At 35.7% G+C, this 26,933-nt stretch overlaps 2 protein-coding genes across 5 annotated transcripts; both read left to right on the top strand.

The window, feature by feature from the left end:
• Positions 1–44: 44 nt before the first annotated feature.
• LOC127807769 (urease accessory protein D) lies at positions 45–9,964 on the top strand. 3 transcript variants are annotated; one of them, XM_052345839.1, is made up of 10 exons: positions 45–176; positions 317–488; positions 575–643; positions 758–832; positions 1,004–1,048; positions 2,730–2,963; positions 4,629–4,711; positions 4,841–5,009; positions 6,698–6,859; positions 9,698–9,964. In XM_052345839.1, exons 1-9 carry the CDS (start codon positions 67–69, stop codon positions 6,809–6,811), a joined length of 1,071 nt encoding a protein of 356 aa, XP_052201799.1. In that variant the 5' UTR covers positions 45–66; the 3' UTR covers positions 6,812–6,859; positions 9,698–9,964. The 3 variants fall into 3 exon arrangements, with proteins under 3 accessions (XP_052201799.1, XP_052201800.1, XP_052201801.1); XM_052345841.1 differs by having other exon boundaries at positions 119–135; XM_052345840.1 differs by lacking the exon at positions 575–643.
• A 2,199-nt stretch (positions 9,965–12,163) lies between these two features.
• LOC127807221 (protein RGF1 INDUCIBLE TRANSCRIPTION FACTOR 1-like) lies at positions 12,164–14,928 on the top strand. 2 transcript variants are annotated; one of them, XM_052344899.1, is made up of 4 exons: positions 12,167–12,810; positions 13,683–13,757; positions 14,180–14,320; positions 14,438–14,928. In XM_052344899.1, exons 1-4 carry the CDS (start codon positions 12,586–12,588, stop codon positions 14,777–14,779), a joined length of 783 nt encoding a protein of 260 aa, XP_052200859.1. In that variant the 5' UTR covers positions 12,167–12,585; the 3' UTR covers positions 14,780–14,928. The 2 variants fall into 2 exon arrangements, with proteins under 2 accessions (XP_052200860.1, XP_052200859.1); XM_052344900.1 differs by lacking the exon at positions 13,683–13,757 and having other exon boundaries at positions 12,164–12,810.
• Positions 14,929–26,933: the final 12,005 nt, after the last annotated feature.

The following is a 26,933-nucleotide window of genomic DNA, read 5'->3' as shown; positions in this document are numbered from 1 at the left end:
TATAAGTACGTCGCCGTTGGGGATTTTTGGGGGTCCATTTGTTGATGATTAAAGGTCTTGATGTGAATGGGTGGCGGCGATGTCTTAAAGGAATGGCGAGGGAGAGAGAGAGAGAGAGAGACCACAGCTGAAAAGGTATCAACTCTAAAAGGTTTTAATTTCTTTCGACAGTTAAGGTACATGTCTTTCTCCTCGCTGTAAAAAATAAACAAGTATTTATTCACAATAAAAAAAATGATAAATAGTCAATTAATTCAACAAAGAACTACTTGTCATTTTTTACTTGGGGGGGGGGGGTGCCGTATCTTTCTTCCAGTCGTCTTCTGCAAATTCCCAAAACGATCGCCGCAACCTCTGAGCGCGGGGGAGAGAGAGAGAGAGAGAGAGAGATGGAAACAGGAAAGGTGGTAGTGGAGAGAATCCGAGGGAAATCAACGGTGACCCGGTGCTTCTCTAAGTACCCCCTCAAATTCATCATCCCCAATAAGGTCGTTTCCCTCGGCTTCAATATCATTCGCCTATTTCTCCTTTTACTGTCATATGTTTGTGTTTAGATATTATTTTGATTTCTCAGGTGGGCATTAGTTCCCGAACTGATGCTGTTTGGATATACTCTCTCACTTATGGCGGCGGCATTGTCTCCGTATTTCCTCCTCGTCCTCAATATGATATTTCTGTTTAAAACTATTTTGTGTAGACAATAAACCCACTGTATAAATTTATCCCGATTCTACTGATAAATTGATGTTACCGACAGGGAGATTCTATTTCATGTCATTTGACAATTGGAGATAGTTGCACCACTGTTTTGACTACCCAGGCCTCCACAAAGGTCAATTCTGTTGCACCTCCACTCATTTCATCTGATTCTCATATTTCTTTTAAGCGTTGCCATTTAAAGGATACAATGGATATGGTGTATTCTATATCTTATACAATACCATATCATCTATGTTTATGTCTTGGTTTCTTGTATGGTGTTACTTTTGAAATTTGAATATAGGTTTACAAGTCCATTGGATTGAAGTGCTCTGAGCAATTCTTGGAGGTAGGTATGCTATTTCCTAAAATGGAAAAAAATGCATAGTTTCTTCAGTTTGTGCCATTTTTTGTTCCCTTCATAGTCAGGATCATATCATCAAATATTTTATTTATTGAAGTCTGCTAGTTATTTTCCTTTTGCACCTGTGATTGATACGGAGAGAAGAAAGGGAACTGCAGTTTCTTTTATTTTTACTTTTAAATATTCTATTCTCAGTGTTTCAGAACTTAAATGAAAAATTAATTATAGTTTTCATGTCTAATATGTGATCACTTGCATGTTATTTTTCTAGCAGTTCACTTTTTTTAGTTGTGGTGCGACAATCAGTTATTTTATTGTGGTACTTGTAGGTGTCTTGTTAGTCCTCAAATCACCAAGGACATACATGGCTGTGAATCCACTTGTGGATATAACTTCACTTGCTAAGAATTGATTATTTAGTGGTTTTGTTTTGAAAAACTAGATGTTGAATGTGGAAAGTCCTAAGAAGCATGAACACCATCAATAAGGGGGTTCTCTAACACTCATTGTCTCTTGTTAGATGTGCATCCTTACAATTTTCTAAATTTCTTTCTGCAGTTTCTTTAGAATTTTAGGAATGCTGCTAATTTTTATCACTTGGACACACATTGAACATATCTCAAGTTTGAAGAAAAATAACTTTGGATCAGAACACACATGGAACATCTTTTAGGATGAAGTTATAAATCCCATCAAGTTTGAAGAAAATTTCTTTGGAACTAAATACAAGTGAAAAAATGAATTGATGCCTATTAATCCTCCTCTTCTAGTCTATTAAATTTTGTAAAGGTCTAATTCCCAAAACAACATACTAAGCCTTAACCTGCTAAGTAGGGTTGACTACATTCGTTCTAGCTCACTGTACATTTCTACCTATGGCCATATTTTCTGTAAGACTCTTATAACTCTTATCATGTCTTGGAGTTTTCCACCAAATTCCTCTACTTCATTTGCTAAAAACTTATTCCATTTTATCCACTCTCTTTATAGGAGTCTCTATTGGTCTTCTTCTCACATGATAAAACCATCTTAATTGTGTCTCTATCATGTTAACTTCAATATGAGCTACTCTAACGTTATTATGAATAGTCTTGTATCTAATTCTATCTTTTCTCATATAGTTGTACATCTATTGTAATATACTCATCTCTGTTATGCTCATATTTCTACATGTTGGTGTTTTATGGCCAACATCCTGTACCATACAAAAAAGTTGGTCTTATAACCATCTTATAAAATTTTCTTTTAGTTTTAATATAATCTTACTATTACATGAAATGCCAAACACCACTTTCCCATTTTAACCATCATTCCTTAGCTCCATGGGTAACATTCACAATTAGTCTTTCCATCTTTTTGGATGATTGATCCAATATATCTGAACAAAGTTCTCCAAGTCTTTCAAAATTTGTATTAACAGATTTCTGTAAGACATTAGGGACTTCTTGTTCCTCTTTGCTGTGATATATAAAATGTGAAAATGATCTCTTTTATTTTGACATAGCAAAATATAATGTAGGAACATCTAATGTGTTTACTGTTGGATCCTCATTTTTCTTTCCCAATTGCCATCTCAATACCACATGCCCATAATGTGTCATATATGTCATTTGTTTCATGTGAAACAAGTGCTTGTTAGAAGTTGCTAATTTTTGCCATCCAGTAGGCAAGAGTAGGAAGAAACGCTCTATTGGCTGTGATTCCAGATCCAGTGACATGTTTCTCCACTGCAAAGTACTTCCAAAAACAAGTTTTCACTGTGGCTTCTGATTCAAGCTTGCTTATTGTTGATTGGATTACTAGTGGGCGTCATGAAAGTGGAGAAAGATGGGACTTTGAACTATATAAAAGCACCAATCACATCTTCTTAGAAGGCAATCAGCCTTTGTTTCTTGACTCGGTAATAGCCTCTTTTTGCTGATTTAAGGTAGTTGTCTACTAATTATGCCACTGCTAATTAACAGCAACATTTTGAGGAGATCATTGTCATAAGACAAGTTTGCAAATGATTCAATTATTTATTGATTTTCTTGCTGTTCAATTGATGATGTTCTTATAAAAATACTGCATAATTGTGTTGGCTTTAGTCCTGAAATGGAACAGTTTCTGCAAGCTTATAGAGACTACAGACGAGGTCATTATATATCCAATTCTTTATTAAAAAAACTGGAAAGGAGTTTCATCAACTAAGCTATCTGACAAATGTATTATCTGAATATTTACTGTTAATTTGTCTAATTGTTCGCTCCCTCCTTTTCTTCTTGCTTTGGCCTTTTTTTATTGCTATTTCTGCTTAAATTTTAATTTATTGATATTATTGATAAGAACATCACTATGACATTCTCTGGTGATGACTATTGATAAGAACTCTCTTAATGCTGACCATATTATTGCCACCATGGGGTCAGGGACACAAATTACTGGTTTTATTACTGTAGTAATATTATTTCAATAATGTGGGGCAGCTAAACATTGTCTTTCAGTATTTTATTTTTGTAATTTCATGCATCCAGTCCAATGTGATTTGACAACATTCCATTTTCTGTAGTCGTCTCTTCTAAGTTTTGCATTCACTCATTTTTAACTAATCATATGCTGCAGTATTATTCTTTTTTTATTTTGCACCAAAATTATATTCACCTTTCTTGTGAATTCTTACTAGTTTACTTATATATAAAAAGAAAGTTATAAGTTATTCTTTGCCTGTAGCATCAGAACTTAGCTGAAGATTATCTTATTCTCTAATTGTTTATGTACTTTGAAATAAGTTTGTTATCCTTCCTATTTTTCATTTCCACTTTTGATCCCAAGCTGCCAGATATATTGTTTGATTATATGTTTTAGAGTTTTGTAATAGGTGGTGTAAGTGCATCAATCCTAATATTTTTAGACCTACAAATTTTTTATTCATTTGTTGCGTTCTTGGGGTGTGGGATATGGTGTGTATATTATAATTATAATCCTTAAAAGCTCTCCAACAACCAGAGAATACACAGTTATTGTGCTTTTAAAAGCTGTTCGTTTTCTGAAAACTGTGTAAGACCAGTAGCCTCTTTGACATAAATTTATCCGGAAGTCTAATTATAATCCTTAAAAGCTCTCCAACAATCAGAGAACTAACACAGTTATTGTGCCTTTTAAGAGTTGTTGTTTTCTGAAAACTGTGTAAGACCAGTAGCCCCTTTTACATAAATTTTGTGTACGCTTGATGAAAGAATCTGGGTCTTGTGATTGGGTCCAAAATTTGGGGACAAGAGACTTCTATTGGTGTTTTGGTTAATATGGTAATAAATGCAGAGAACTTATTGAGTTTATATAGTAAAAAAATGGAAGAAAGTATATTTGTACAGAAGATTTTGATAAAAGAAGAATGCTGGAGACAAGTTCATTTAATGTTGTTGAAACGATAAATGTTTTATGCATGCATGTGAAATTATTAATCATATGCACCAACTGTTTTGCCTATTTTTTTATTAAAGTATGAAGTAAAGTTTGGGAAACCAATTTTAGGCTTCATGCATCTGGATGTCATAGTTTATCATCTAAAATTTGTTTGTTGACATAGATATTACTGGAAAAAGGAAGTAGCACTGCTCTTGATGAACGCATGCAAGGCTATCAAGTTCTTGCTATGGTCATACTCTTGGGGTAGGTGGACAGTAAACTGTTAAGGCTCATGTTCGTCAGGCTACTTTGTATCCTATTCTTGCTTTTCAATTTTGAATGTATGAATCAAAGATTAATGAGCTAAAACTATTATGGTTTCTTTTGTTTTAGGCCAAAATTACAGCAAGTTCAAAACCAAGTTCAAGAACATGTGAGGAAGATAATGTCAAAGCAGTTGCATATACCTTCCTCTTCCTTTGGACGCGATGGGAACTCAGATACTGATCATTGCTTGACCAAACCAGACTTTATCGCTTCGTGTAGTGTCTTTGGCCCTAAGGTATTTATACCAAATCGATCTACTATAAGGTAGTTATTGGTCCATCAAAATCTACATGCAATCATCATGTGATACAATTTATAGCACATTGTCATGGTGTTGGCCTTTCTAAGTGTGCTGTGACTGGCCCTAGCATAATCACCTCATGGCTAATGCTAAGTCTAAGGGTCTATTTGGTATTGCTGTGAAATTTTTGTTGTCGTAAGAATCACTTTTTATAAAAAGTAGTTTAGCATTTGACTAGATCATTTGAAAACGCTTTTAATGTTGTTATATGTGTTTGGCCAACCAATGAAAAAAGTGCTTTTAGCATTCAAATTACAAAAAGTGATATTGACAAAAGTCCATTTATAGTTAATACAGTTTGGATATAAAAATGCTTTCAATATATATATTTTTTAATTTTTATGACTATACATTATTTTTAATAATAAAAAATTTATTGCATTTTTTTGGCACTAAAAACATTTAGTGTTATATGCTTATTTTATGTGTATCTATGCACATATTTATTAATATATATATATATACACTTAAAAAAAGGAAAAGTAGAGCAGGCCAGCTGTTGCCACTACTGCTGCGGAACCACCATGTGCTCGGTTTGGAGTCTAAGTCCATCTTTGAAAATAAAAAAGGAAGATGTTCTTGCTCTTTTGAAGAATTTGAGTGGGATGAGGGTGAGATGGCAGCAGTTTTTGTTTTTTGTGACTAGGTGTTATAGGAAAAATCGAATGCCTTCTTCAACCCCCTTATTCCCATGAAAGAGGGGCTGGAACTAAATGAATTCAGACCTGTTACCTTGGTTAGAAATGTTTATAAAGCTCTGTCTGTTGGGCTTTAAGAAAGTGATTTAAGGCATTGGTTCCCTGGTCCCAAAATGCCTGTCAGATTATTGATGCCACCTTGGTGGTTAAATGTGTAAATGCTCCAGATCAGTCTCATGTGCACCTTTGGTCTTTCAATGATTCCATCTGAATATCTCACCATTCTTTGGACCTTTTACTCAATGATAGTGCCAATGGCTACCTATCTAGGTAATTACATTCATTCGACTTCACAGTTGTGACTTGCACGATGTGGCTACAAGTGTGATCATTTTGACCTCTTCCACAGATGTCGGAACATGGCCATCCTCTGATGTGATGCTTATAAAGTACAGTATGATAAAATGAAGCAATAACACCCACTCTGGCTGCAAGTTCCAGCACATGCACACATTCCATATTAACGATTGCCATATTATTGAGCCAAAGAACCTAAAAAATTGACAAATTTTTGCTCAGGATATTTTAGATTTCTATTATCATCTGTTTGAAGTATCAGGTGTTTTAGCCCCTTCACAGAGCAATAAAATTTACAAAAGATAGTTACTCATTTTTGACATAACTGAATGTTAAGGAAAAGGGAGCTTGTTTGTTTAAAGTGACAATGCTAAGGGTAAATGATCATTTTTTGTGAATCTTAATGCAAGTTGCAGATGGACGGCCCCTTTCCCCTGAAGGATTATCGTTGTTGTTATTATCACTATTATATTTGTGATTAAACTTTTATGTGGATTATTAACAGAGATTCATCTTAATTTTTCTTTCTGTAAGTAATCTGGTGAGTAACTGTCACCATATTAATTTTTTAGCTTTTCCATTCAATTAAGTTGAGTTACATACTAGGTGCTGATTCTATGTATGCAGGGGGTAGGTGTTGTAGTACGAATAGCAGCTATGACAACTGAATCAGTTTACAGGTTCCTACAGCATCAATTTGTTAGCTTGGAGTCTCTGCTTGGGGCTTCGCCATATTGTTGACCATAAAAACGTTATGCTTTTGTGATGGCTTAAGCCCTTAAAATTGTGGTAAGTGTAGTTGTTGCTCATTATTGTTTTAGTCAATCCATATTTTTGGCAAGTGCAAACAGCCTTTTCTTTTGTATCTATCAATGCCTTTTAGCATTGATACACTTGCACACGCTTCCCTACTTCAAAAAGCTTTCTTCTCCTTCTCTAAGGTGTGGTACTACGATTTTGTAGTATTGTTGAGCATTGAATTTACAGCTGTGGATTAATTGCAAGCTAACCTTGTACATTATAGATACAAATAATAATAATATAACACACATCACTGTATGCACCCAAATTTGTATAGAAAGGCATATATTACCAAGGGTTAGGCGCCTGTTATGGGCCCCTCATTTCAAGTCATGACAATCACAAGGCCTTAATCCCATCAAGGGCCCATTTGGGCATGAGGTGAGTTGAGTTTAGTGTGTTGAGGTGAGGTGAGATGAGTTTGATTATAAAAGGGTGTTTGGTAAATTAGCCAAGTTGAGGTGAGTTGAGACAGCAAAATGACAACAAGGACATAAAGTTATTCATGAATATTGTATATAAATATATATATATAATAAAGGATAAAGGATATGAAAGGAAATAAAATTTGTATAGCCTATTTTATAAGGACAAAATTGGGCTTTGAAATTTTTTTGGCTCCGTGTTCAAAAGCCTTAAACTCAACCACAGGGATTTGGTGAGGTTGAGTTTAAGCCAACACAACTCGCCTAACTCAACCCACTTTGGCCATTTTTTTGGTTTACCAAACTCTTAAGAGTGTTCAAATCCCAACTCAACTCAACTTGCTTGTGAACTCAAAGCCAAACACCCCCTAAGATGGGTGGGCTACTTGAATTCTAGTTCTTCTCCAATCATTTTTTATCCATTGTCCCAACTTTTGTAAGCCCAGTATATCACACATCATGTCTACAAGTTCCCAACTGTGCTTTATTTTGTCTTCCTCTACCTTTTTCACAAACTTCTTTCAGTCCATTCACTTGTTTCACATGTGCATTTGTTGGTTTTTGTCTCACTTGTATAAACCATCTTAAACACATCTAATTAATTTTATCTTCAATAAGTGCAATTGTAACCTCCATATAAATAATCTCATTTCTAATTTTGTCTTTTCTTGTATGGTCTTACATCCACCATAATATTCTCATCTAATTATGCTCATATTTTACACATGTCGGTAAGCAATTGCCTAACATCATGAGCTATACAACAATGATGGTCTTACAGAGGATTTCTTTGAAGACCATCTCCATAGATTTTTTTTTTCCTAAAATCTGTAAACACTATGTGCAACTCTTTCTGATTATTCTGGACCTTTTCATTAGTAAGTAGACAGCTTTCGTTTCCTTAACCTGCAAAGCATAAAACCAAATTGGTTTTTAGAGACCCTAGTTTCTCTCCTTAACCCTTATCTAACTAATTACAACCACCCCCCCCCCCCCCCCCCCGGCACCCACACACACAAAGTTTCATAAGATGACTTACTAGCTTAACCCTTCTATAAGTTTCACAACTTTTAACACCTTTTTAATCATCCAAATGGGGCTAGAGTCTTCTTTCTCTATTTGTCAGGATCCTCTTTGATTTGAGAATCACGGGAAATAATTATTTTAACCATAAAATATCATATTCTCCTATATATTTCTATGATATTGTCAAGATTTTATCCAGTCTAGCTGCTTTACTATTACTCCTTTTTTTTTTTTTGGTAGCTGCTTTACTATTATTCATTTTATTCTTAGTTTGCTTCACTTTGTTAAGACAAATACATTTACAGAGCATGTAATTTTTACCTTTTTTGGAGTTATCAAAGTGTCTAAAACGTAATGTCTATTTCTCCATATTCATTAGATAGTTTTGAGAAATACTCCTCTAATCTCTCCTTGGTTGCCCCCATATTTATACCTTTGGCTTTTGGTTTTATAGAACATGCAATTTCTATCTTTTTTGGAGTGATCGAGATGTCCCAATGTATTGTTTGTATCTTCACATTCATTGAGTAATTCCTTTGATCATAACTCCCATAATCCCATGTCCAACAAAAAGAGAGAGAAGGCTATGGAATTCTGTGACTCAAGTCCTTAGAGCTTAAAAGGGCCCAAGGGGCCTAAACTAACTCTGAGAATTTCACCAAAGAAAAAGGTTTGACACTCCATGGGTGTTGCGAAAGCCTAAGATCATGTTCTGAAATCTACCTCCCACTCCAAAAGTGCTTTTGCTAAACCAAAACTGTATCCAACATCTTCCTCCCACAACAAAAGCACTTCACTTGGACATGGTATTGCCCAGTACTAACTGTCACCTAAGTCAAAGAGAAAACCTGACCAAGGTTCTTATACACACCTCCTACCAAACTACTATTTTTGAAATTCATAATATCCTTAGCATCCCTCTTTAGCAATTTATACTCCGAAGGGCATATTCATACTCCTCTCGAGCTTGCCAAAATCATGGAGGCAAGTGCACTGTATAGGGCCTTTTAGATTTGCTAGGCGCAACATAATACATTCATCTTGAATATAGTACAATTTTTAGGATTAGAGGACATGCCTTGGGTTGCAATAGGATACTTTTTTTTGGGACGGGAAGGTCACAGGGTTGTGAGGAGCCTCACACACTAGGATACTTCACTTTTTTTTTAATTTTAGGAGTAACATAATACAATTTTAAGGATCAAGTTCTAACTAACAGTAAGAAGTTGTCTAATAGATGATTAATGTCAGCAAGCATGCAATAATACTCATCATGGCATATTTGTATTATTTATTAGTTGGATATGAGTGAATTCCCTCTTTGGTCATTGATAATGAACACATCTTACCAGCTAAAACTATCTTCATTTTGCAGGCAAGACTCATCTAATCAGTTCAAGCATCAAACTCTTAACCAATGTTAGTGAGTGACACAAGGTGGAATACTAATGCATTCTTCAGAAGATTCGCCTGTAGAAATTGTTTTAGTATGTAACTTTGTTGCAAGCATTCTGATCTATCTCTTCCTCGTGTTGCTTCTAGCAAAGCGAAGCGATGTCAACTGTAAACTGATATCCTGCATTTTGTGCTCAGTTACACTCAATCCAATGGTATGGAAATGTTGAACATTTTTGAAGTTTGAGACGATTTTCAATTGTAACATATTCATGATCTGAAAATTTGATAATAAATATTGTCAAGGTCAGATACAAATTATGTAAGCCCACGATAGTGGTGTCAAGTAGAATGGCATGCCCCAGAAAAACCTCAAGTAGTTGGGCCCTTTCAAGCCCAAAGAAAAAGCATTCGTGACCTAAATTGGGTTAAAGTTCATGACCTTGTTGGCTGTTTTGGGACACCACGAACTTAGAGTTAAGGGTCTTAAATATGGCCTCAAGCCCAAAAGAAAAATCATAAACATGGGATTATGTCCGGCCTAGGCTCCAACAACAGACAAATTCTTGGCATAAAATAAATAAAAAAACAAAAAAGAGGGAAAGGGGGAGAGATGGAAGAAGAAAAATTCATCAAAATTATAGTTTAGTTAAAGATTGTATCGTTCGTGACCACGAGTTCAAGTCATCATAAAATTGTTTATTTTTTTTATATATTTTATTAATTCATGATATTATAATATGTTACCTCTAATGTAATTTAATGTAACCATCCCTTATAATTGAGCTAACAACAATAAAAACATTCTATGTTTTTTTTCTCATATACTAACCCATCTTGTGTTTTTTCAATATTTTTTCTTCCTAAAATAGAAAAAAAGTACTCTCTATTAAGATATTAATTCCAAATGATTTGCAACACACACACACACACACAAGTATTTATATAAATGTAGGATGATTGTTGATATGAGCTTGAAAATTAAAAATTGATTAAATGGCCCACAATGTCACAGCTTTAGATTCCATTGGTGCTATTTTCAAGGCCATGAGCCTGTGGTGGCACTGGCTTATACAACCACAATGGCACCAGTTCTTCAACTCTAATTACAAATTTACATCACATTTTAAGAATTATGCCATTCATTATTTGGTTGATCTAATTTAATAACCCAAAATCAATCATCAACCCCAAGCGACAACAAATCGTCAATTGGCCAACCTATATGATTATTATTTCTTAAATTAAGTTAAGTAGTGTGTTATATATGTATTTGAATTAACCATTTAAAAGGTGTAATTTTGATATAAATTAATATTATTGAGTTTGGTGGGTGGGTGGGTGAGAGCAATGGGCATGGGTGGGCTAAGGGAGGGAGGGACACGGGTCCCAAAAATTACCAGACAACAAGACTACATTAGGTGGCTTTGAGTCATTCAATACAACCTAATACAATTCTTTTTAGTGACTCGATGAGTGGAAATTTAAAAAATAAATAAATAAAAGAAAAGAAAAACAGCAACAAGAGGAATAAAAGGACAATTTTGTCATATCACCTAGCTTGTATTACGAGGTAGGGCTACTTACTGCACCTGAAAGAAGACAACCCCTGCCCTTCCTCCAGGCTCCAGATATATATATATATATATAATTATATTATATATATTTATATATTCCATCATTATTAATCTAAACTTTATCGCCCATTTGAAATTCCGGAATTCTCGAATCACTTTTGTGTGTTATTTTTAAATTCTTATTTGTTATTAATTAATAAAGGTAAATTACATTACCATCCTTTTAGGCTTCCCTAAACTATATATATTGTATAAGAAAATTTGTGTAGTAATTTTAAATTTGGTCCAGAGATTATTAGGGTGTTAAAATGTAATTTGCCCTTAAATCTGGTAAATGGGGTCAAAATTTTATTTTATTTTTTATTAACTTGAGGCATTTTAGGATCTGTTGACTAATCTTTAAAAAAGGTGGACCTCACCTTAACTCACACCTTTAGATAAATTATAATATAATTTTTATTTTTTTCTTAATGGGTAAAACAAACGAACCATATGAATAAGGGTAAAATGAGATGGGATTTTTCATCTCATTTACCCATTTTTTTTTTTAATTTTATTTTGAGATTAAAAATTATTGTGCGTCGCAATGTATTTGTGATGAGGAGTGAATGTATAAATTTGTACATAATTATTACTGCGTCTACATAAATTTATAACTTTTGCATCTATCCGATGATATATACAGAAGGGAGGGGTGGAAGAGGAAGGGGGGTAAAACGGGGAAAAGGGGGAGTGCCCGGTCATAATTGGGGGCGCCCGAATCAAGGGAGAAGAAAGGGGCTTTTGCGTTGCATAGAGGAGGAGCAGCAGTAGCAGCGGCAGCAGAGGGAAAGTACAGATTGGTGGGTTGTCTTCCCGCCATTGACACCCCGCCCCCCCACCCCACGCCCCCACTACCCACCACTCCGCCCTCCTCACACAGTCTCACCCTGTCTCTCACTCTCACTCACTCTCTCTCTCTCTCTCTTCCTATAGATAGATACACATACACATACACATATTACCCACTTTCTTTTAGAGATATATTTGGTGAAAAGGGTTCTATTTCTGGAACCTCCGCTATAAATAGGGGAGGATCTTTGCGGTAACATAATTTACTCAACTCTCCGAAGCTAAAGCTAGCTAGCTGCTAGCTCTACGAAGCACCCTCGCCGCCCCCCTCCCACCCTCTTCTCCGTACAATTTATATATACACACACATACACAAACATGAATTTGAGACTAGGGTGTATATAAATAGGCAGCCCAGGGCGCTGCCCAGAGGCTTCTAGAGAGAGGGGGGGGGATTTTAATGGTGAGAGAATCATCATCATCATCATCAGTAGACTTGAGAGCTGGTGGAGATATGGTAACGAAGCCTGCATGGCTACAAGGCCTAATGGCTGAGACATTCTTTGCTGCCTGTGGGGTCCATGAAAATCGGAGAAAGAATGAGAAGAACATCTACTGCTTGGATTGCTGCCAAAGCTTTTGCCCTCACTGCCTCTCTTCTCACCACTCTCATCCCCTCCTTCAGGTAATAATTTATTCATTCATTTTTTTTTATTAAACCTAAACCTACTTCAATTCTTCCCTCTCGTATTCTTTGTTTCTGCAACTTAATTTCATGGAGGATTTCTGGGTTTCTTTTTTTTTTTTTTTGGCATGGTTTTTGGGGATGGATTGAATGGCTAGGAATAGGATTGATTTTTCCCTTGGGGGTGTTGAATTTAAGATTGGGCCATTCGTTGCTTTTGTGTTGTGTGTTGTGTTGGGAGCTTTGATCCACTTTTGGGTTTTGTTTTGTTTCCCGTATTTAGAAGACTTCCTTTTTCTCTCTATTTTCTCTGCAAAGCTTCCTCAGCTGTTGCTTTCGTGAAAGTGAAAGTTTGACCCAATTCTGCACTGCACTGCACCGCTTCGTTTCTGCCCCTCCCTTTGTGTCTACTTCTCTTCACCCCCCCAAAAAGAGAAAAGGAAATACCCCCAAATTGCAAATAGCAACAAGCCATCTTATATTTTCTCTCTCCTCCATGGATTTTCTCAGGAAAATAATTCCGATGGAAAGTTTGCCCGACTTTTCATCCCTACATGATGTTGTGATATAGCTGTAAACTCTGACTCATATATAGCTGTAAACTTTGACTCTCAGTACTGTCAAATTAAGACCATCTCAACTCAACAACAACATGCTTCAAACTAAACTGAATGAAAATCCAAAATCACAATTATTAATTGAGTGAATAATAATTCCCCACCCTGCATTAATTTGGTTTGGTATTATTATTAATTGATTCCCTATTTCAATAATCAGTCAGTAATTGATGAACTACGATGCTTCGGATATTATACAACTAAGTAATTTGGGTTAGTAGAAGAAGGAATTCAGGTTCTCAAGGCATGTGACAGGTTAGAAGATATGTCTACCACGATGTTGTTCGATTGGACGACCTCGAGAAGCTCATTGACTGTTCCTACATCCAGGTTTGTATGTTATTCAATTCAATTCAGGTTCACCCAGCATACGTACGTTAAAAGCCAGCATATTATATCAATTGTACACCCGGAAGACAGTGACATTAAATCACCATCATTACGTTTAAAACCAGTGACTTTCAGCTAGCTAGCTAGCTAGGATACATTATTAGAAGAAACGACCATGGCCACCCATTCTGAAAGAAAGATGGGGATTTTACTGGGAAGACAGTAATTGCAAGTTAAAAAAAAATAATAAAAACTGTACGTCAGATCAGAAGGTTAACGATCACAAATTCTTTAGAATAATGATTTTCGTTTCGCTCTAGTATAGTATATATATATATATATCACTGGAAAGACAAGACAAGTGTCCACAATTCTCTAGAGAATTCTGTGACGGTGTTCTATTGTTTTACTTGTATGAGCAGCCCTACACCATAAACAGTGCGAAGGTGATATTCTTGAACCAGAGGGCACAGTCCAGATCCTGCAAGGGCTCAGCCAACATCTGCTTCACTTGTGACCGGATCCTCCAGGAGCCATTCCACTTCTGCTCTCTTTCCTGCAAGGTCCGGTGTCTTTGACCTTGTCCCCGTCACTGTTACGAGCTAAAATTTATGTATTTCAAAATGTATCCAGCCTGGATATATAAAGGTTTGATACGTTGTTATTGTGTCTATGCGCAGGTCGATTACATGGTGTATCAAGGGCAAGATTTATCTGGAATCCTGCACCGGTTCAGCGAATCGGACTTCTCCCTGTCTCAGTTCGAGGGGCTGCGCATGGACGGCCCGGAGCTTGTCGACGACGACGGCCAGATCAGTACTCCGAGCTCAATTCTGGAAGACCCGTTGCAGTTCAGAGCCATGACGTCGTGCTCCGACGACGCCATGGGCAGCTCTGGAATTCCGCGAGGCGATTCCGAGAGGAAGAAGAAGAAGAAAGGGAGCGGTTTCCTGCCCGCGGGGATCGTCCTCTCGCTGAGCAGCCGGAGAAAGGGAGCGCCCCACCGGTCTCCTCTTTCATAATACAATTCCAGTAGCCGTAGCTGTAGTGGTGCTGTTGCTAAGATTGCTCATGCTTTATGTTTATGTATGCTCTCATGTAATATGTGTATGTGATGGCGTGGGTGATGTTGGTTTTTTCTCGCGGTGGTTTGATTTTATTATTATGGGTTTCTGCATTCTCCCCGGTGACGGGAATTCGATCGGCGCAGCCCCATTGCCGGCCGTAGGTGGCTGCCGGAGGCCGTAATTGCAGAGTTGAGGCTCCAAGCGGCCACCAGTTTTGTTGTGGCGGCGGGGTGGGCTTTGCGCGCGCACACACACATATATATATATGATATATTTATATATATATATTTATGTCACGTACGTTTCAGCTTTCAAACTAATGAATCTAGTTTTATTCAATTGTACCATATATGGTGTCTCGGGATGCTTGTCTTCTTTTAGAGGGGCAGATAGATTGACAGATAAATTTACATAATAAGAATTAAAAGGCTTGAATGTGCTCGTCTATATTACATTGCAATGATATTTTAATTTTTTAATCCTCATTCTATAAATCTGTTTGTAAACTTATGTGACTCTCAAAAATTTTCTCATTAATATCCCTCTAGGTGGTTTCTCCTATTAATTGAATTCAAGAGGAAAATATTGAATGTTGTAGAATGTAGGATCGTGTTAAGAATGTAAGGTTTATACCTAGTCTTATACACGTAAAATAATAAAAAAATTCTATCTATTTGTTATCTCTTCTTTGTGCTCTCTCTCTCTTTCTCTTTATTTGTTCAAAATAGATAAAGCTCAATCAAACTTCATAACGAACAAAGCCTGATTGAGGGGAGGTAGCAACGATAAGGATATATCAGCGAGAGGCAAGGTGAGCCCTAAGGCAACGATAAAGAGAAGCAAGACGTCAATTACTAGAGACAGCCATAAAAAGGAGAGAGAGAAGAGATGAGAGGGTGGCTAAGGGCAGGGTGGTGAATTTATAATTGGGTGGGGTATTTTTGTCATTTCAATCTATGTTTGTCAATTTATTTGTCAAGCAATTTGTACATATAGCATTTTCTCTAAAAGAAATTATTATGATGTTCATTTAGTGGTAAGTTAAAAATGCAAGTGAGTTTAGATTAGATGTTTCAATACAAGACTTTTGAACTCCATATAGATGCATCTATTTGGGATTATTTTGTCTTTTTATGTCAAGTTATTTGAGTTTTATAGAATAAATACGATAATAATAATATTATTAAGTTCCATTCGATGTAATATTTTTGAATAACGTCTTAAATATAACTAATATTAAAAATTTTATTAAAAAAAAAAAACACATCAAAACTTTCATTCTCTATTCTTTTTATACATCAAAATGTTGAATATATTGGGATTGGGATTGACCCAATAATGTATGGATTAATGAATGTGCTTAAGCTAGAGGCTTGAGTTTGTTGGGGGAGGGAAAGGTCACGAGAAAGTAAATTGGGGTGTTTTGGTGGTTGGTAGTGCCGTGTTTGGCAATTTGACCACAGCCCAAATTTTTGTTTGCTTTTATTGACTACTGCCACCCGTTCCAAACTCTATTCGGGGCTTGGGGGGTGCGCGTTCAGCACGGGGCGCATGCTAGCGGAGGGTGGTACAACTCGTGGGATTGGTGGAGCTGGCTGCGCCCCTTTGTACGGTCACCTGGCTATTATGCGCCCATTAACCCCTCGAGTGCCATCAGAAGCCGGGGTGGGACCAGGTGGCCCCTCGCCCGGACACACATCTCCATGAATTACAGGTAATAATAATAACTTAATACTATTATTTTTTTTAATTTTATATTTTAAAATAAGAATAACGTGGAAATAATTTATATGAAAGTAATAAATGTATTTTATTTTTGAATAAATTATATTTATTATATATTATTTTTAATATTTAAATTATTTAATTAGTTGATAATAAATTTAATGTGTTTTGAAATATTTAGTCAATCAATTTGATTATTTAGATGTTAAAAATAATATATAATAAATTATTTTATCTAAAAAAAGATATATTTATCACATCTTAATCATTATCTTAATTATTATATTTTAATTTAAAATTTGTCATTTTTTTTTTCAAATTTTATTGAGAAGAGTGAACGGGACATGTGTAATTATTATAAAATTAAAATTACTTAATTATTGAGTTTAGATTAATTTTAATATCAAGTAATTCTACTTTTTATATTAAAATACATAATCCAAAATTTTTGGTAAAAAAATTAAAATTTATTTATTATGTATAAAATTTAAATTATAATATCTAAGTCAATCTCAATTTTTAAAAGTATTAAGACTTATTTGATCATACATTACATAAAATTATATATTTAGTCTCGAAATTAATGTATAGTGACTTATTTAATATTTTATTATAATTTTTATATATTTATATTTTATTCTAAATCATTTCTCTCCAATCATTTGACAGGACAATAATACCAATGATTTGGTTCCTATGAGTGCACCATCCCCTGCTTCACCAAATATATATTTTATTATTTTAAAAATACTTTAAATAATTTTTATACCATTTTAAATCAATTACTTTCATAGATAAATTTATTAAAAATAATAAATTTAAGATTGTAATTAAAATAATAAAAAAATTTAAAGGTGTAATTGATTTAAAATTATAAATTTAAAAATATTTTTAAAATAATAAAAAGTATAAATATCAAAATAAAAAATATATGAAATAAAATATATATATATATATATTCAGATTAAGCTGAATTGATTTGAAATTAAAATTGAAGTTAGAAGGAAGATTTATTCATTAACGAATTCAAAATAATATGAATGAATTTGTGTGGATAAAATCTGTTGACCATCAAAGAGACGTCAAATCCATTGAGATTTGCCCATATCTGTTGTTATGCAATTATTATCTCATCTCCCCAAATCAGACATTTTTTTTTTTTTTATTTAACTGACTGGCAGCCCGACCCGACCCGACCCGACCTTTCCCTTTCAAGATCCTCCTCCTCCTCCTCCTCCTAAGCAGGTGCATGTGCATGTGCGTGTGTGTGTGTAAATTGTAATAGTTTGATTGACAAGTAAGTGGATTTATATGAGAGGTCTGAGAGAAGCAGTTGTTGCAGTGTTGCAGAGAGCGTTGGAGTTGAAGAAGAAGCCACATGTTAACAAATATATGGCTCAAAACATGTGATCACGACACGGTCGTCGTCCTGTCAACGTCCATGCATTCGCCCAATTGCCTTGCCTTCACCCACGACTAATAATTGTATGTTCCTACTGGGGTGGGGTGATGACACTTGGCATACTTTCACGCCGCCCCCACTCTCCCCCCCCCCCCCCCCTAAAAAATAAATAAAAAATAATAATAATAGTAATAACTGTTACTGTTGTATTATTTATTTTATTAAATCAATTTGTGTATTTAAAATGTATGATTTAGTGAAGCTAAATATATAATAATAGAAGAACTTAATATTTGTATAAAATATTATTAAAAAAATGAGGTTGACGTACCACCGTTACTAATAAATAATTATGCATATGTGAACAAATAATATTATATTAATATAATAATATAATTTGAGGTAGTGACAAGATTCTCAATCAATTTTCAGATCTCTCGCCCCAACAATGGAGGGTTTATCTTATCACATTTTTAATCTTCTTATTCAATTCTCAATTTTTGATGAGCCGACATGACATGTCTGCCCCCCCCCGCGTCATGGTCGACGGACAACTGCAAATTCTAATTTATATATATATATATATATATTACCAGTCTTATAAAATCAAAATACTTCACAACCAATACAAAACTCAAAATATAATAATTATTCCTAAATTGTAAATGCTTCATAACTAAAGTACCATAGAATATAATTAATTAATTAATTAATTAATTATTATGGACGTAAAAGTAGTAGTAGTAGTAGTAGTTATAAAGGGCATTAAAAAATTGAATGGAATGAATGAAGCCAGCCAGCCAGCCAGCCAGAATACAACACACATCCTAATCATCATTCTTTAATGGTGGTATTATTATTATTATTATTAAAATAAAGGGCATAATTGTCTTTTGGAAAAGGGAGTGCCCGATAGTGTATACAGTGAGGGTGAGAGACTGCCCATTGGGCTACATGCGACCCACCCTGCCAGTCGAGCCATGCCATCCCCCACACCACACCACACCACACGTCTTGTAAATATCATTTCGATTTCCAAGGTCCAAAACATTATTATTATTATTACATATATAATACTTTCCAAAAAGTAAAAAGTCTTTTTTATCAAAAATATATATCATTGCATTATTATTTTATTTTTTATATTGGATTATTTTTACTAAAAAATTAAAAATAAACCCATGGAGCTGAGCTGTTGAAAAATAATAAATTACATAAAATCTCACTCCAAAATTTAACTTTAATTACGCTTAGGTTTAGATGCTCTTATTATATACAAGTGGAAGTGGAAGTGGAAGTGGTTGGTTATGATTTCGTCGTCTAATCGCGGGGAGGTCCGTCAGTCGTGATGCAGAGGAGAGTCAAGTCAACGTAATCAATCATGCTGCTTTGCTTTTGGCCTGCGTTGGGTTGCCGCCAAAGCCCTAACGAGAGACTCTTCCCGTCCGGAGCAAATATACGATGCGCGGCCGGCCAGGTAAATTAAACTTTCCGGCCTTGTCTCTCTCGTTTTTGTCCATTTGCGAAATTGAAGCAGGGAGGGAAGCAGCAGGCCAGCAGTGGCATTGATCGAGAGACAAATGCAGTGCTGATGCTGGAGGCAAGCGAGCTTCAGGGAGAAGGCCCACGGGGAAACGGATGGACGGATCCATAATGAAAGAACTGATTAAACTCTGGGAAACACATGGCCTAGTTTGTCGGTCTCCGATCAATTCAGCGACGATGATCAGAATCAAACTGGGAGAGTCAAACATGCCTGGGATGAATGGGGCCTAACATTGTACCTCCAAAGGAATCAACACATGCCAGAAATTATTGATTTGGGGCCCAAACTGTGCAACTCACTCATTTCCCTCTTCAAGATCGCTGTTCTGTTCAAACTCCCCCACCAATTCTGAACAACTCTCTCTCTCTCTCTCTCTATATATATATATATTGATATATATATACATATGCATATATCTCTTGGATCTTCCTCTACTTATTTGTTTTTTTTTTAAATTACACGTTATCATTCGCACTTCTGCCAAATCTGTCCCGAAATTATTACGAGAGAGGTAAATCAAGGATATGCCTAGGTGACTAAGATTTGAAGTTGCGTTCATTGAAACTTATCAAAGACTATTCCCAAAAGAATGGAGATTTACCTTTTCCGAGAATCAATCCCACTGATAGCCTCCAGCATAACTTTACAGCCCCTTCATTTGCCATCTAACTGTGCTCTCAGGGGCTTCCTCTACTTGTGTAGAAATGTGTGTATACTGACTTTTATTATGCGTGTGACAAGTATATATAATTACTAAAATTGAAATAAAAGACCCCCAAGACATAAGACATAGATTAAATGACGATATGTTGGTGTCAATCCGATAGATTGTGAGTTCAATCCTCACCTCACGTAATAAGACAAAACCTCACACCTACAATTTACTTTTCTTGATATAATTGATGATACAAATACCAAAAATCACACAACAAATACCAAAAATCACACAAGAACAATTGAAACGGGAGGTATTAATTTAATAGTTCTTGAAATTTAATATTTATCAATCATCTTTCCCATTTAGTACAGTGTGGAAGAAATTTATGTTTCGTGACTAAAGAGTTGTAAAGACAATTTTATAAAAACAATAATTAGCTGAAATCAGACTAATATTCAGTTCGATAATCACGCAAGCACGAGAACCACCATAACAACAAGAGTATCTAAAAATGACTGAACACGTCATCCTTAGTATTCCAAAACATCAAAGACAGGGTGGAATTGCAATTTCCACATAAAACGAGCCATTAAGAGACATTGATTGAATGTTGAGCTGAAACTATTTGCGAGTATCGTTTCAACATTTTTAAAAAATTTCTGAAACATCAAGTAATAACAAAAAAATATTTTTAAACAATTTTTATAATTTTAAAAATATTTTAAGATCATTTTATAATATTAAAAAAAATATCAACTACGCATTTTAAATTTTTTCAAAATTTATTTTAATACATTTTATAATTTATGTTTATTTTTAGATTAAATAAGTATTTTTATATTAAAAATTATATTTTTAAAAAATCCCTTATATTTTTTATTTATTTATGTGTTTTCATTTTCTACTTTTTAAAAATTATTATTTTTTCATTTTTCTTCCGTATAGCATCCATCTCTTGTCTCGGATTTTCATCCAATCTAGTTGGGCAGTGGGCACAGCTAAGGGGGTCTAATAAAACTCAACTTACGGCATGTGAGCTTGGCAATAGAGGCTGCCAATGATTGAAATGCTTGCAAAAGCACTAAAAACACAGCCATTAAGGTAAGCCTCGGCCCTGTCCCGCACGGACAAATCTCATTGGCTGGGGGACCAGTTGGCTTCTGGGAGACATCCCTCCCCTCAACCTCAAGTATCCACATACTCTTCCACTCGTCAAGATAGATAATATTTTACACACACACATTTGAATTCAGAGAGAGAGAGAGAGAGGTCTTACTACTACACTGAATATTAGCCATTACTTCTCAACATGCATCCATCTCTATCCGTCTTTAACTCCTAATACCTGTCAGCCTTCTGCAACTTGCAGCTTCCAATGCACATCAGTCTGTATCTATCTCCTTGTATATATGCATAACATACATGAGAATGGAGGGATGGAGCCCTGGCTATTGGCCCAACGGCCTTTTCAAATTGACATAAAGGTGAGTCTTCCTCTTACCTTTTTTATTTTTCTTCCAGGCTTGAAAGCAAAGATTACAGTTTCTTCATCCTTCAAACTAAAAGGTTGCACACCCTTTATTTTGCTCTTCTGAATCCTTTTACAGTCACTGAATTTCTGTAGCGTTTCCTAAGCTAAAATGCCTCCCACCTTTTTGTTGCCATGGAGGTGAATGAGAATAAAGCAGGGTTGCTGTTGACTCGGGGATTATTTTATTAATGTGGGTGTGTGGTGGAGAATGGAGATGGATCATGGATGGACAGCCTTGTCATGCCCCCCCTTCTCCAAACATACAACTAATGATCAAACAAAGAAAGAGCCAGCCAGCCAGCCAACCCACCCATCATCAGATACTGCAGCATATATCGTCCTAATCCTTTGACCATTACCATTGGCATTTGGCCCATCTCCCTTTCACCCTACAGCCCTACCCTACAACTGTGCCCCTACCCCTACCCCCACCCCAAAGCTATGGACACGACAACTACTTTTCATTAGCTCCCAGACTTGCTTGATCTTATGGCTTTTTTTGGTTCATGTTGCCAGTTCTCTCCTGTCCCAAAGCAATTTTTCCTCACTCCTATTTTAGTTTTCCATTTTACGTCAGGGCAAGACTGCTCTTTTTTTCTTTTCCCCACAGAAAGGAGAAAAAGGAGAAGGCAAAAAATGACATCCGGCCTTGTGTCATGAAACGTTATGGAAATTTCATAAACTTGAAGGGTTTAAAGTAGCAAATAAATAGTGGTCCTGTAAACCAATAGGGCTACCAGATTCCTACCATTCAAACCTTCCTTCCTTCATCTTCTGGGAAAGAGTGTATGTATACTATCCATTTGGGGATATTTTTGTCCGTATGGTCACGAGAATTTCTTGTCTCGTATGCAGAAAGCCAATCATCTTATATCCAGCACAGGATGATGGAGTAAGCAGTTTCAATATGAAACTTAACTAACACAAGCTGCTCAACTTCAACTTGGGGATCCTACTAGCTTAATTCACACCTACACATTGAATCTCAGGAATCATTTTGCAGGCTAAGTTCAAGTTCCTTTCCCACAATTTTCTTGAGTTGCAGTAATTCTCTGCGGTGGGTCCCATAGCATGGTGAAAATCCATACAAAAAATTGGAAAACATGCACACACCAAAGAGAAATATATATATATATATATATATATAAATTTTAGGCGATTCAACCTATTTGTACCCCCCACCAATGTGAAAAAATTCCATTATAGTGAAGAAGACGATAAACTAACAACCTCTACAACCAATACTAGAGCCCTACTCGTGTTTACAATATTCTTCCCCCCAACCCATCTCCCTTCCTTTTCTCCACTACTTTTCTCTCCGTCTCCCCACACACTTCTCTACACTTTAGACTCAATTTATGCAAATAGGATTCTATAATGATTTAATTTTAGAGAGGTGTGGAAAAATTTCATGCCTCCCATCTAATGTCTTAGGACCACCCCACACAGGCGGACACTTAATAATCAACCCCCAAACTCCATGTCAGTAGAATTATGTAGTGCTCAATCATCATATCCGCGACCCACATCTCTTTGCTAGGGTAATCATATTTACCCAAGCGCATATGTCTATCATATCCAACACTATTATATCTTGCATCCAGATTGCCTATGCTCCATTATCCATTCCCCTTCGGGTCAAACCAACCCCACCATGATTGGGTCGGGTTAATGGTTGCTAACCAGGTTCAAAATGGGAATCAGTGATTTCTGCAAAATAGTTTTATGGAGGTCACGGAAAGTTGAGTACTTGAATACCCCACCTCATTAGATACATGTCCCTAGTGTGTATCTGTGTATATATAAAATGCTAAAGCACTAAATCTCAAATCACATTCATCCATTTCGAATTCCCAAATCAATGTCAAGCCCCCTGGCATTATTGTTATAAAATTATTGTAGATTTCAATTATGTTCATACTATGGTTTATCGTCATTATGGAGTTAATTGTATACTTCATTTAGGTTCATATATTTGTTGGTATTATATAGATATTGTAAATTTTAAATGATTTTGATTTTTTTAATTAATTTGAATGATTATTGAACTTAATTTGATTATTATTTTAAGAATTTTTAAAACTTATTGTTTATTGTTAAGTGTAAACTAAAATAACGTGAAAGTGTATTTCATAAAAGAGGTGTACAATAAGTTATATACATGCATCCCACTCTAATGTAAGAAACAATATATTTTAAGGATATACACAAAATACATACACATCTAAACATATATAGTTACTTAATATAAAGATCATAATCAAATATCATGATCCTCTTAACACTCCCTCTTAGGCTAGAGAATAAATGTTGATTATGTAAAGCTTAGTACATATATAGCTCACACAAGGATATCTAAGTAACTTAGTGAACAAGTCAGCTAACTAATCATTAGAACCCACAAATGGTGTGACAATGTCTCCAAAGAACTTATCCTTAACAAAATGACAGTCAATCTCGATATGTTTAGTTCTCTCGTGGAACACAAGATTAGAAGCAATATGCATTGTAGTTTGTGACAATTTCATAAACTTGATCTAAATGACTCCTAACTCCTCAACCAATTGTTTTAATCATATCAACTCACATGTTGTCAGGGACATTGCCCTATATTCAACTTCTGCACTAAACTAAGCAACAACACTTTCTTCCTTACTTTTCCAAGATATTAAGTTGCCACCAACAAAGACAATATTCAGATGTGGACTGCCTATCGCTAAGAGATCCTACCCAATCAACATCTTTTTGTCCCACAATCTAATTATGGTCATTATGGTCATAATCATATGATATAACACACCTCAACCATGGACAATCTTATGTACCGAAGGATGGGAATCATTGCGCCCTAATGATTATCACAAAGTAAATCTAGAAATTGACTTACAACACTCGCAACGAATGAAATATCTAGGCAAGTGACTAAGGTAGTTAAATTTACTAACTAATTGTTGATAGGGCCTAGGGTTAGAAATAGGCTCCCTTATCCTAATAATAATTTGATATTTTGATCCATAAGAATATCTATTCGCTTGCATCCATGCATCCCTATCTCCTCTAAGATATCCAAACCTCAATACCCATAAAATATTTCAATTGACTCAAATCCTTGGACTAAAAATGTTGATGGAATTGTGTCTTCAATTTAGTGATACCAATATGATCATCTCCCATAATAACTATTTCATCAACATATACCACCATGAGAATGTGACAACCTAACTTAGAGCGATAAAAGACTAAATGATTAACCCGATTCTAAGTTAATCCAAACTCTAAGACAACTTAATTGAATCTACCAAAACAAGCTCGAGGAGACTATTTAGGCGATATGAGGATTTCCGAAGGTGACACACCATCCCAAACTTCTCCTGAGCAACAAAACTAGGAGGTTGCTCTATATAAATCTCCTTCTGTAAGTCACCACGAAGACGAACATTCTTGATATTGAGTTGATGGAGAGGCTAATGGCACATGGCAGCTAAAGACAATAATAATTGAATCGAGGATATCTTTGCAATAGGAGAAAAAAGTGTACCCATAGTTGAGGCAAAAAGTATGAGTCTACCTTTTAGCAACAAGGCAAGTCTAAAGTCGATCAACTTGACCATATGGACCAACCTTAATTGTATACACCCAACAACATCCAACATTAGAATTACTAAAGAGAGAGATACAAGGTCCCAAGTCCCACTGGAATGTAATGCAAACATTTCCTCAAGCATAGTAGTTTGCCACCCCGAATGAGAAAGGACATTAGGAATAGACACAGAAGATGAAAAAGAGACAACAATAGTATATCCATGAGATAAAGAACAATAACTAACAAAGATTGAAGTGGGATGCTTAGTAGTACATTGACGAGTATCTTTACGAAGAGATATAGTCAAATCAAGATTAGGACGTGAAGGAGATGAACCAGAGGGAGGAAGCTCAACCAACAAAGAGAATGAACCAGCTGGTTATTCCATGTTTACTGGCTCAACTGGTGGGTTAAAATGCTGATGACAATGCTGATAAATTTGAAGATTAGGGCAATTAAGGTGAAAGGAAGATAGAGATGGAGGAGAAGAAGATGGAAGATCAAGAAAGCGGACGAGCAAAGGTAAACTAGCCAACATCGACTCAAATAACTCAAACGATGGGGAAAAATAAGGGGATGGGTCAAAAAATGTAACATCAGTAGAGACAAAATATTGAGCTAACTTGAGAGGATAGCATCGATACCCCTTTTTGAAGACAAGAATAACCACAAAAAAAACATTTGAGAGCTCGAGCAATCAACTTATCATGCCAAGGAGCAAGCAGAAGAACAAAGTATGTGCATCCAAATATACAAGGAGGAAGAGAGTATATGTATGTCAACTCGAGGAAAAAGAATAGGAGGGACCTAGTTGTTAAGGACATATGAAGGCATCTAATTAATCAAATAACACATTGTTAAAACAACATCATCTGAACATTGGAAATGAGCATGCATATGAAGAAGTAGTGTGCGTGAAATTTTAATTAAAATGATGATTCTTCCTTTCAACGACCCCATTTTGTTGTGGGGTACTAGCACAAGAAGTTTGGTGAAGAATCCCTTTAGACGTCATGTAAGATTTAAAAGCTGCCTACAAGTATTCGAGTGCATTATCACTTCAAAGAACATGAAAAGGCACATCGAATTGAGTGTGAATGGTAGCACAAAAGGTGGTAAAGATGGAAAACGATTTTGTACAATTTTTTCAATAGATATACCTAGGTAGTACACGAAAAATCATCAATAAATGTAATAAAACAGTTAAAACCCTTGTGTTGTAGCTTGTCCTTCGGGGGGAAGTTCTCCCAAAGAAGGCACCATTCCCCAGGAAAGAAAATTCTCTCAGAGGAATTCTCCCAGGAGAGGAGGACCTCATGGAGGAGTTCTCCCAAAGAAACAACACATACACCACAAATCACCTTGTCAAGCCAATCTCCCAAGAAAGAACACGAGAGAACTTTCTCCCGGACAACTATTTGCCCCACATTGTTCGGGATAACGTGGCCAACCTGCAACAAGCTCTCCTTCCTATGGGGGACCATTCCTCGAGGGGGGGGGGGGGGGTGTTTCTCACAAAGGCCCTTTTCGAGTTTAACCCCGAGACAACACCAGGTCCTTGTGGATGTGTGCCACACATCCCTACCACGAACCAAAGGGTCTAAATATCCTTCGATTATTCGACTTCTGAATCTTCTTTCCGGCCCTTGGACTTCCAGCACCCG

This window comes from Diospyros lotus, chromosome 8, assembly GCF_014633365.1.
Source record: "Diospyros lotus cultivar Yz01 chromosome 8, ASM1463336v1, whole genome shotgun sequence".
Classification (NCBI taxonomy): domain Eukaryota; kingdom Viridiplantae; phylum Streptophyta; class Magnoliopsida; order Ericales; family Ebenaceae; genus Diospyros; species Diospyros lotus.
This window is presented reverse-complemented; position numbering and strand designations above follow the sequence as displayed.

Excerpts from the sequence above, each read along its gene's own strand:
- LOC127807221 (XM_052344899.1), top strand. The coding sequence starts at position 12,586 with ATGGTGAGAGAATCATCATCATCATCATCAGTAGACTTGAGAGCTGGT. Across the intron at positions 13,758-14,179 it reads TTGACTGTTCCTACATCCAG|CCCTACACCATAAACAGTGC; the intron begins GTTTGTATGTTA and ends TTGTATGAGCAG. Across the intron at positions 14,321-14,437 it reads TCTGCTCTCTTTCCTGCAAG|GTCGATTACATGGTGTATCA; the intron begins GTCCGGTGTCTT and ends GTCTATGCGCAG.
- LOC127807769 (XM_052345839.1), top strand. The coding sequence starts at position 67 with ATGGGTGGCGGCGATGTCTTAAAGGAATGGCGAGGGAGAGAGAGAGAG. Across the intron at positions 177-316 it reads AATTTCTTTCGACAGTTAAG|TCGTCTTCTGCAAATTCCCA; the intron begins GTACATGTCTTT and ends TCTTTCTTCCAG. Across the intron at positions 4,712-4,840 it reads GCTATGGTCATACTCTTGGG|GCCAAAATTACAGCAAGTTC; the intron begins GTAGGTGGACAG and ends CTTTTGTTTTAG.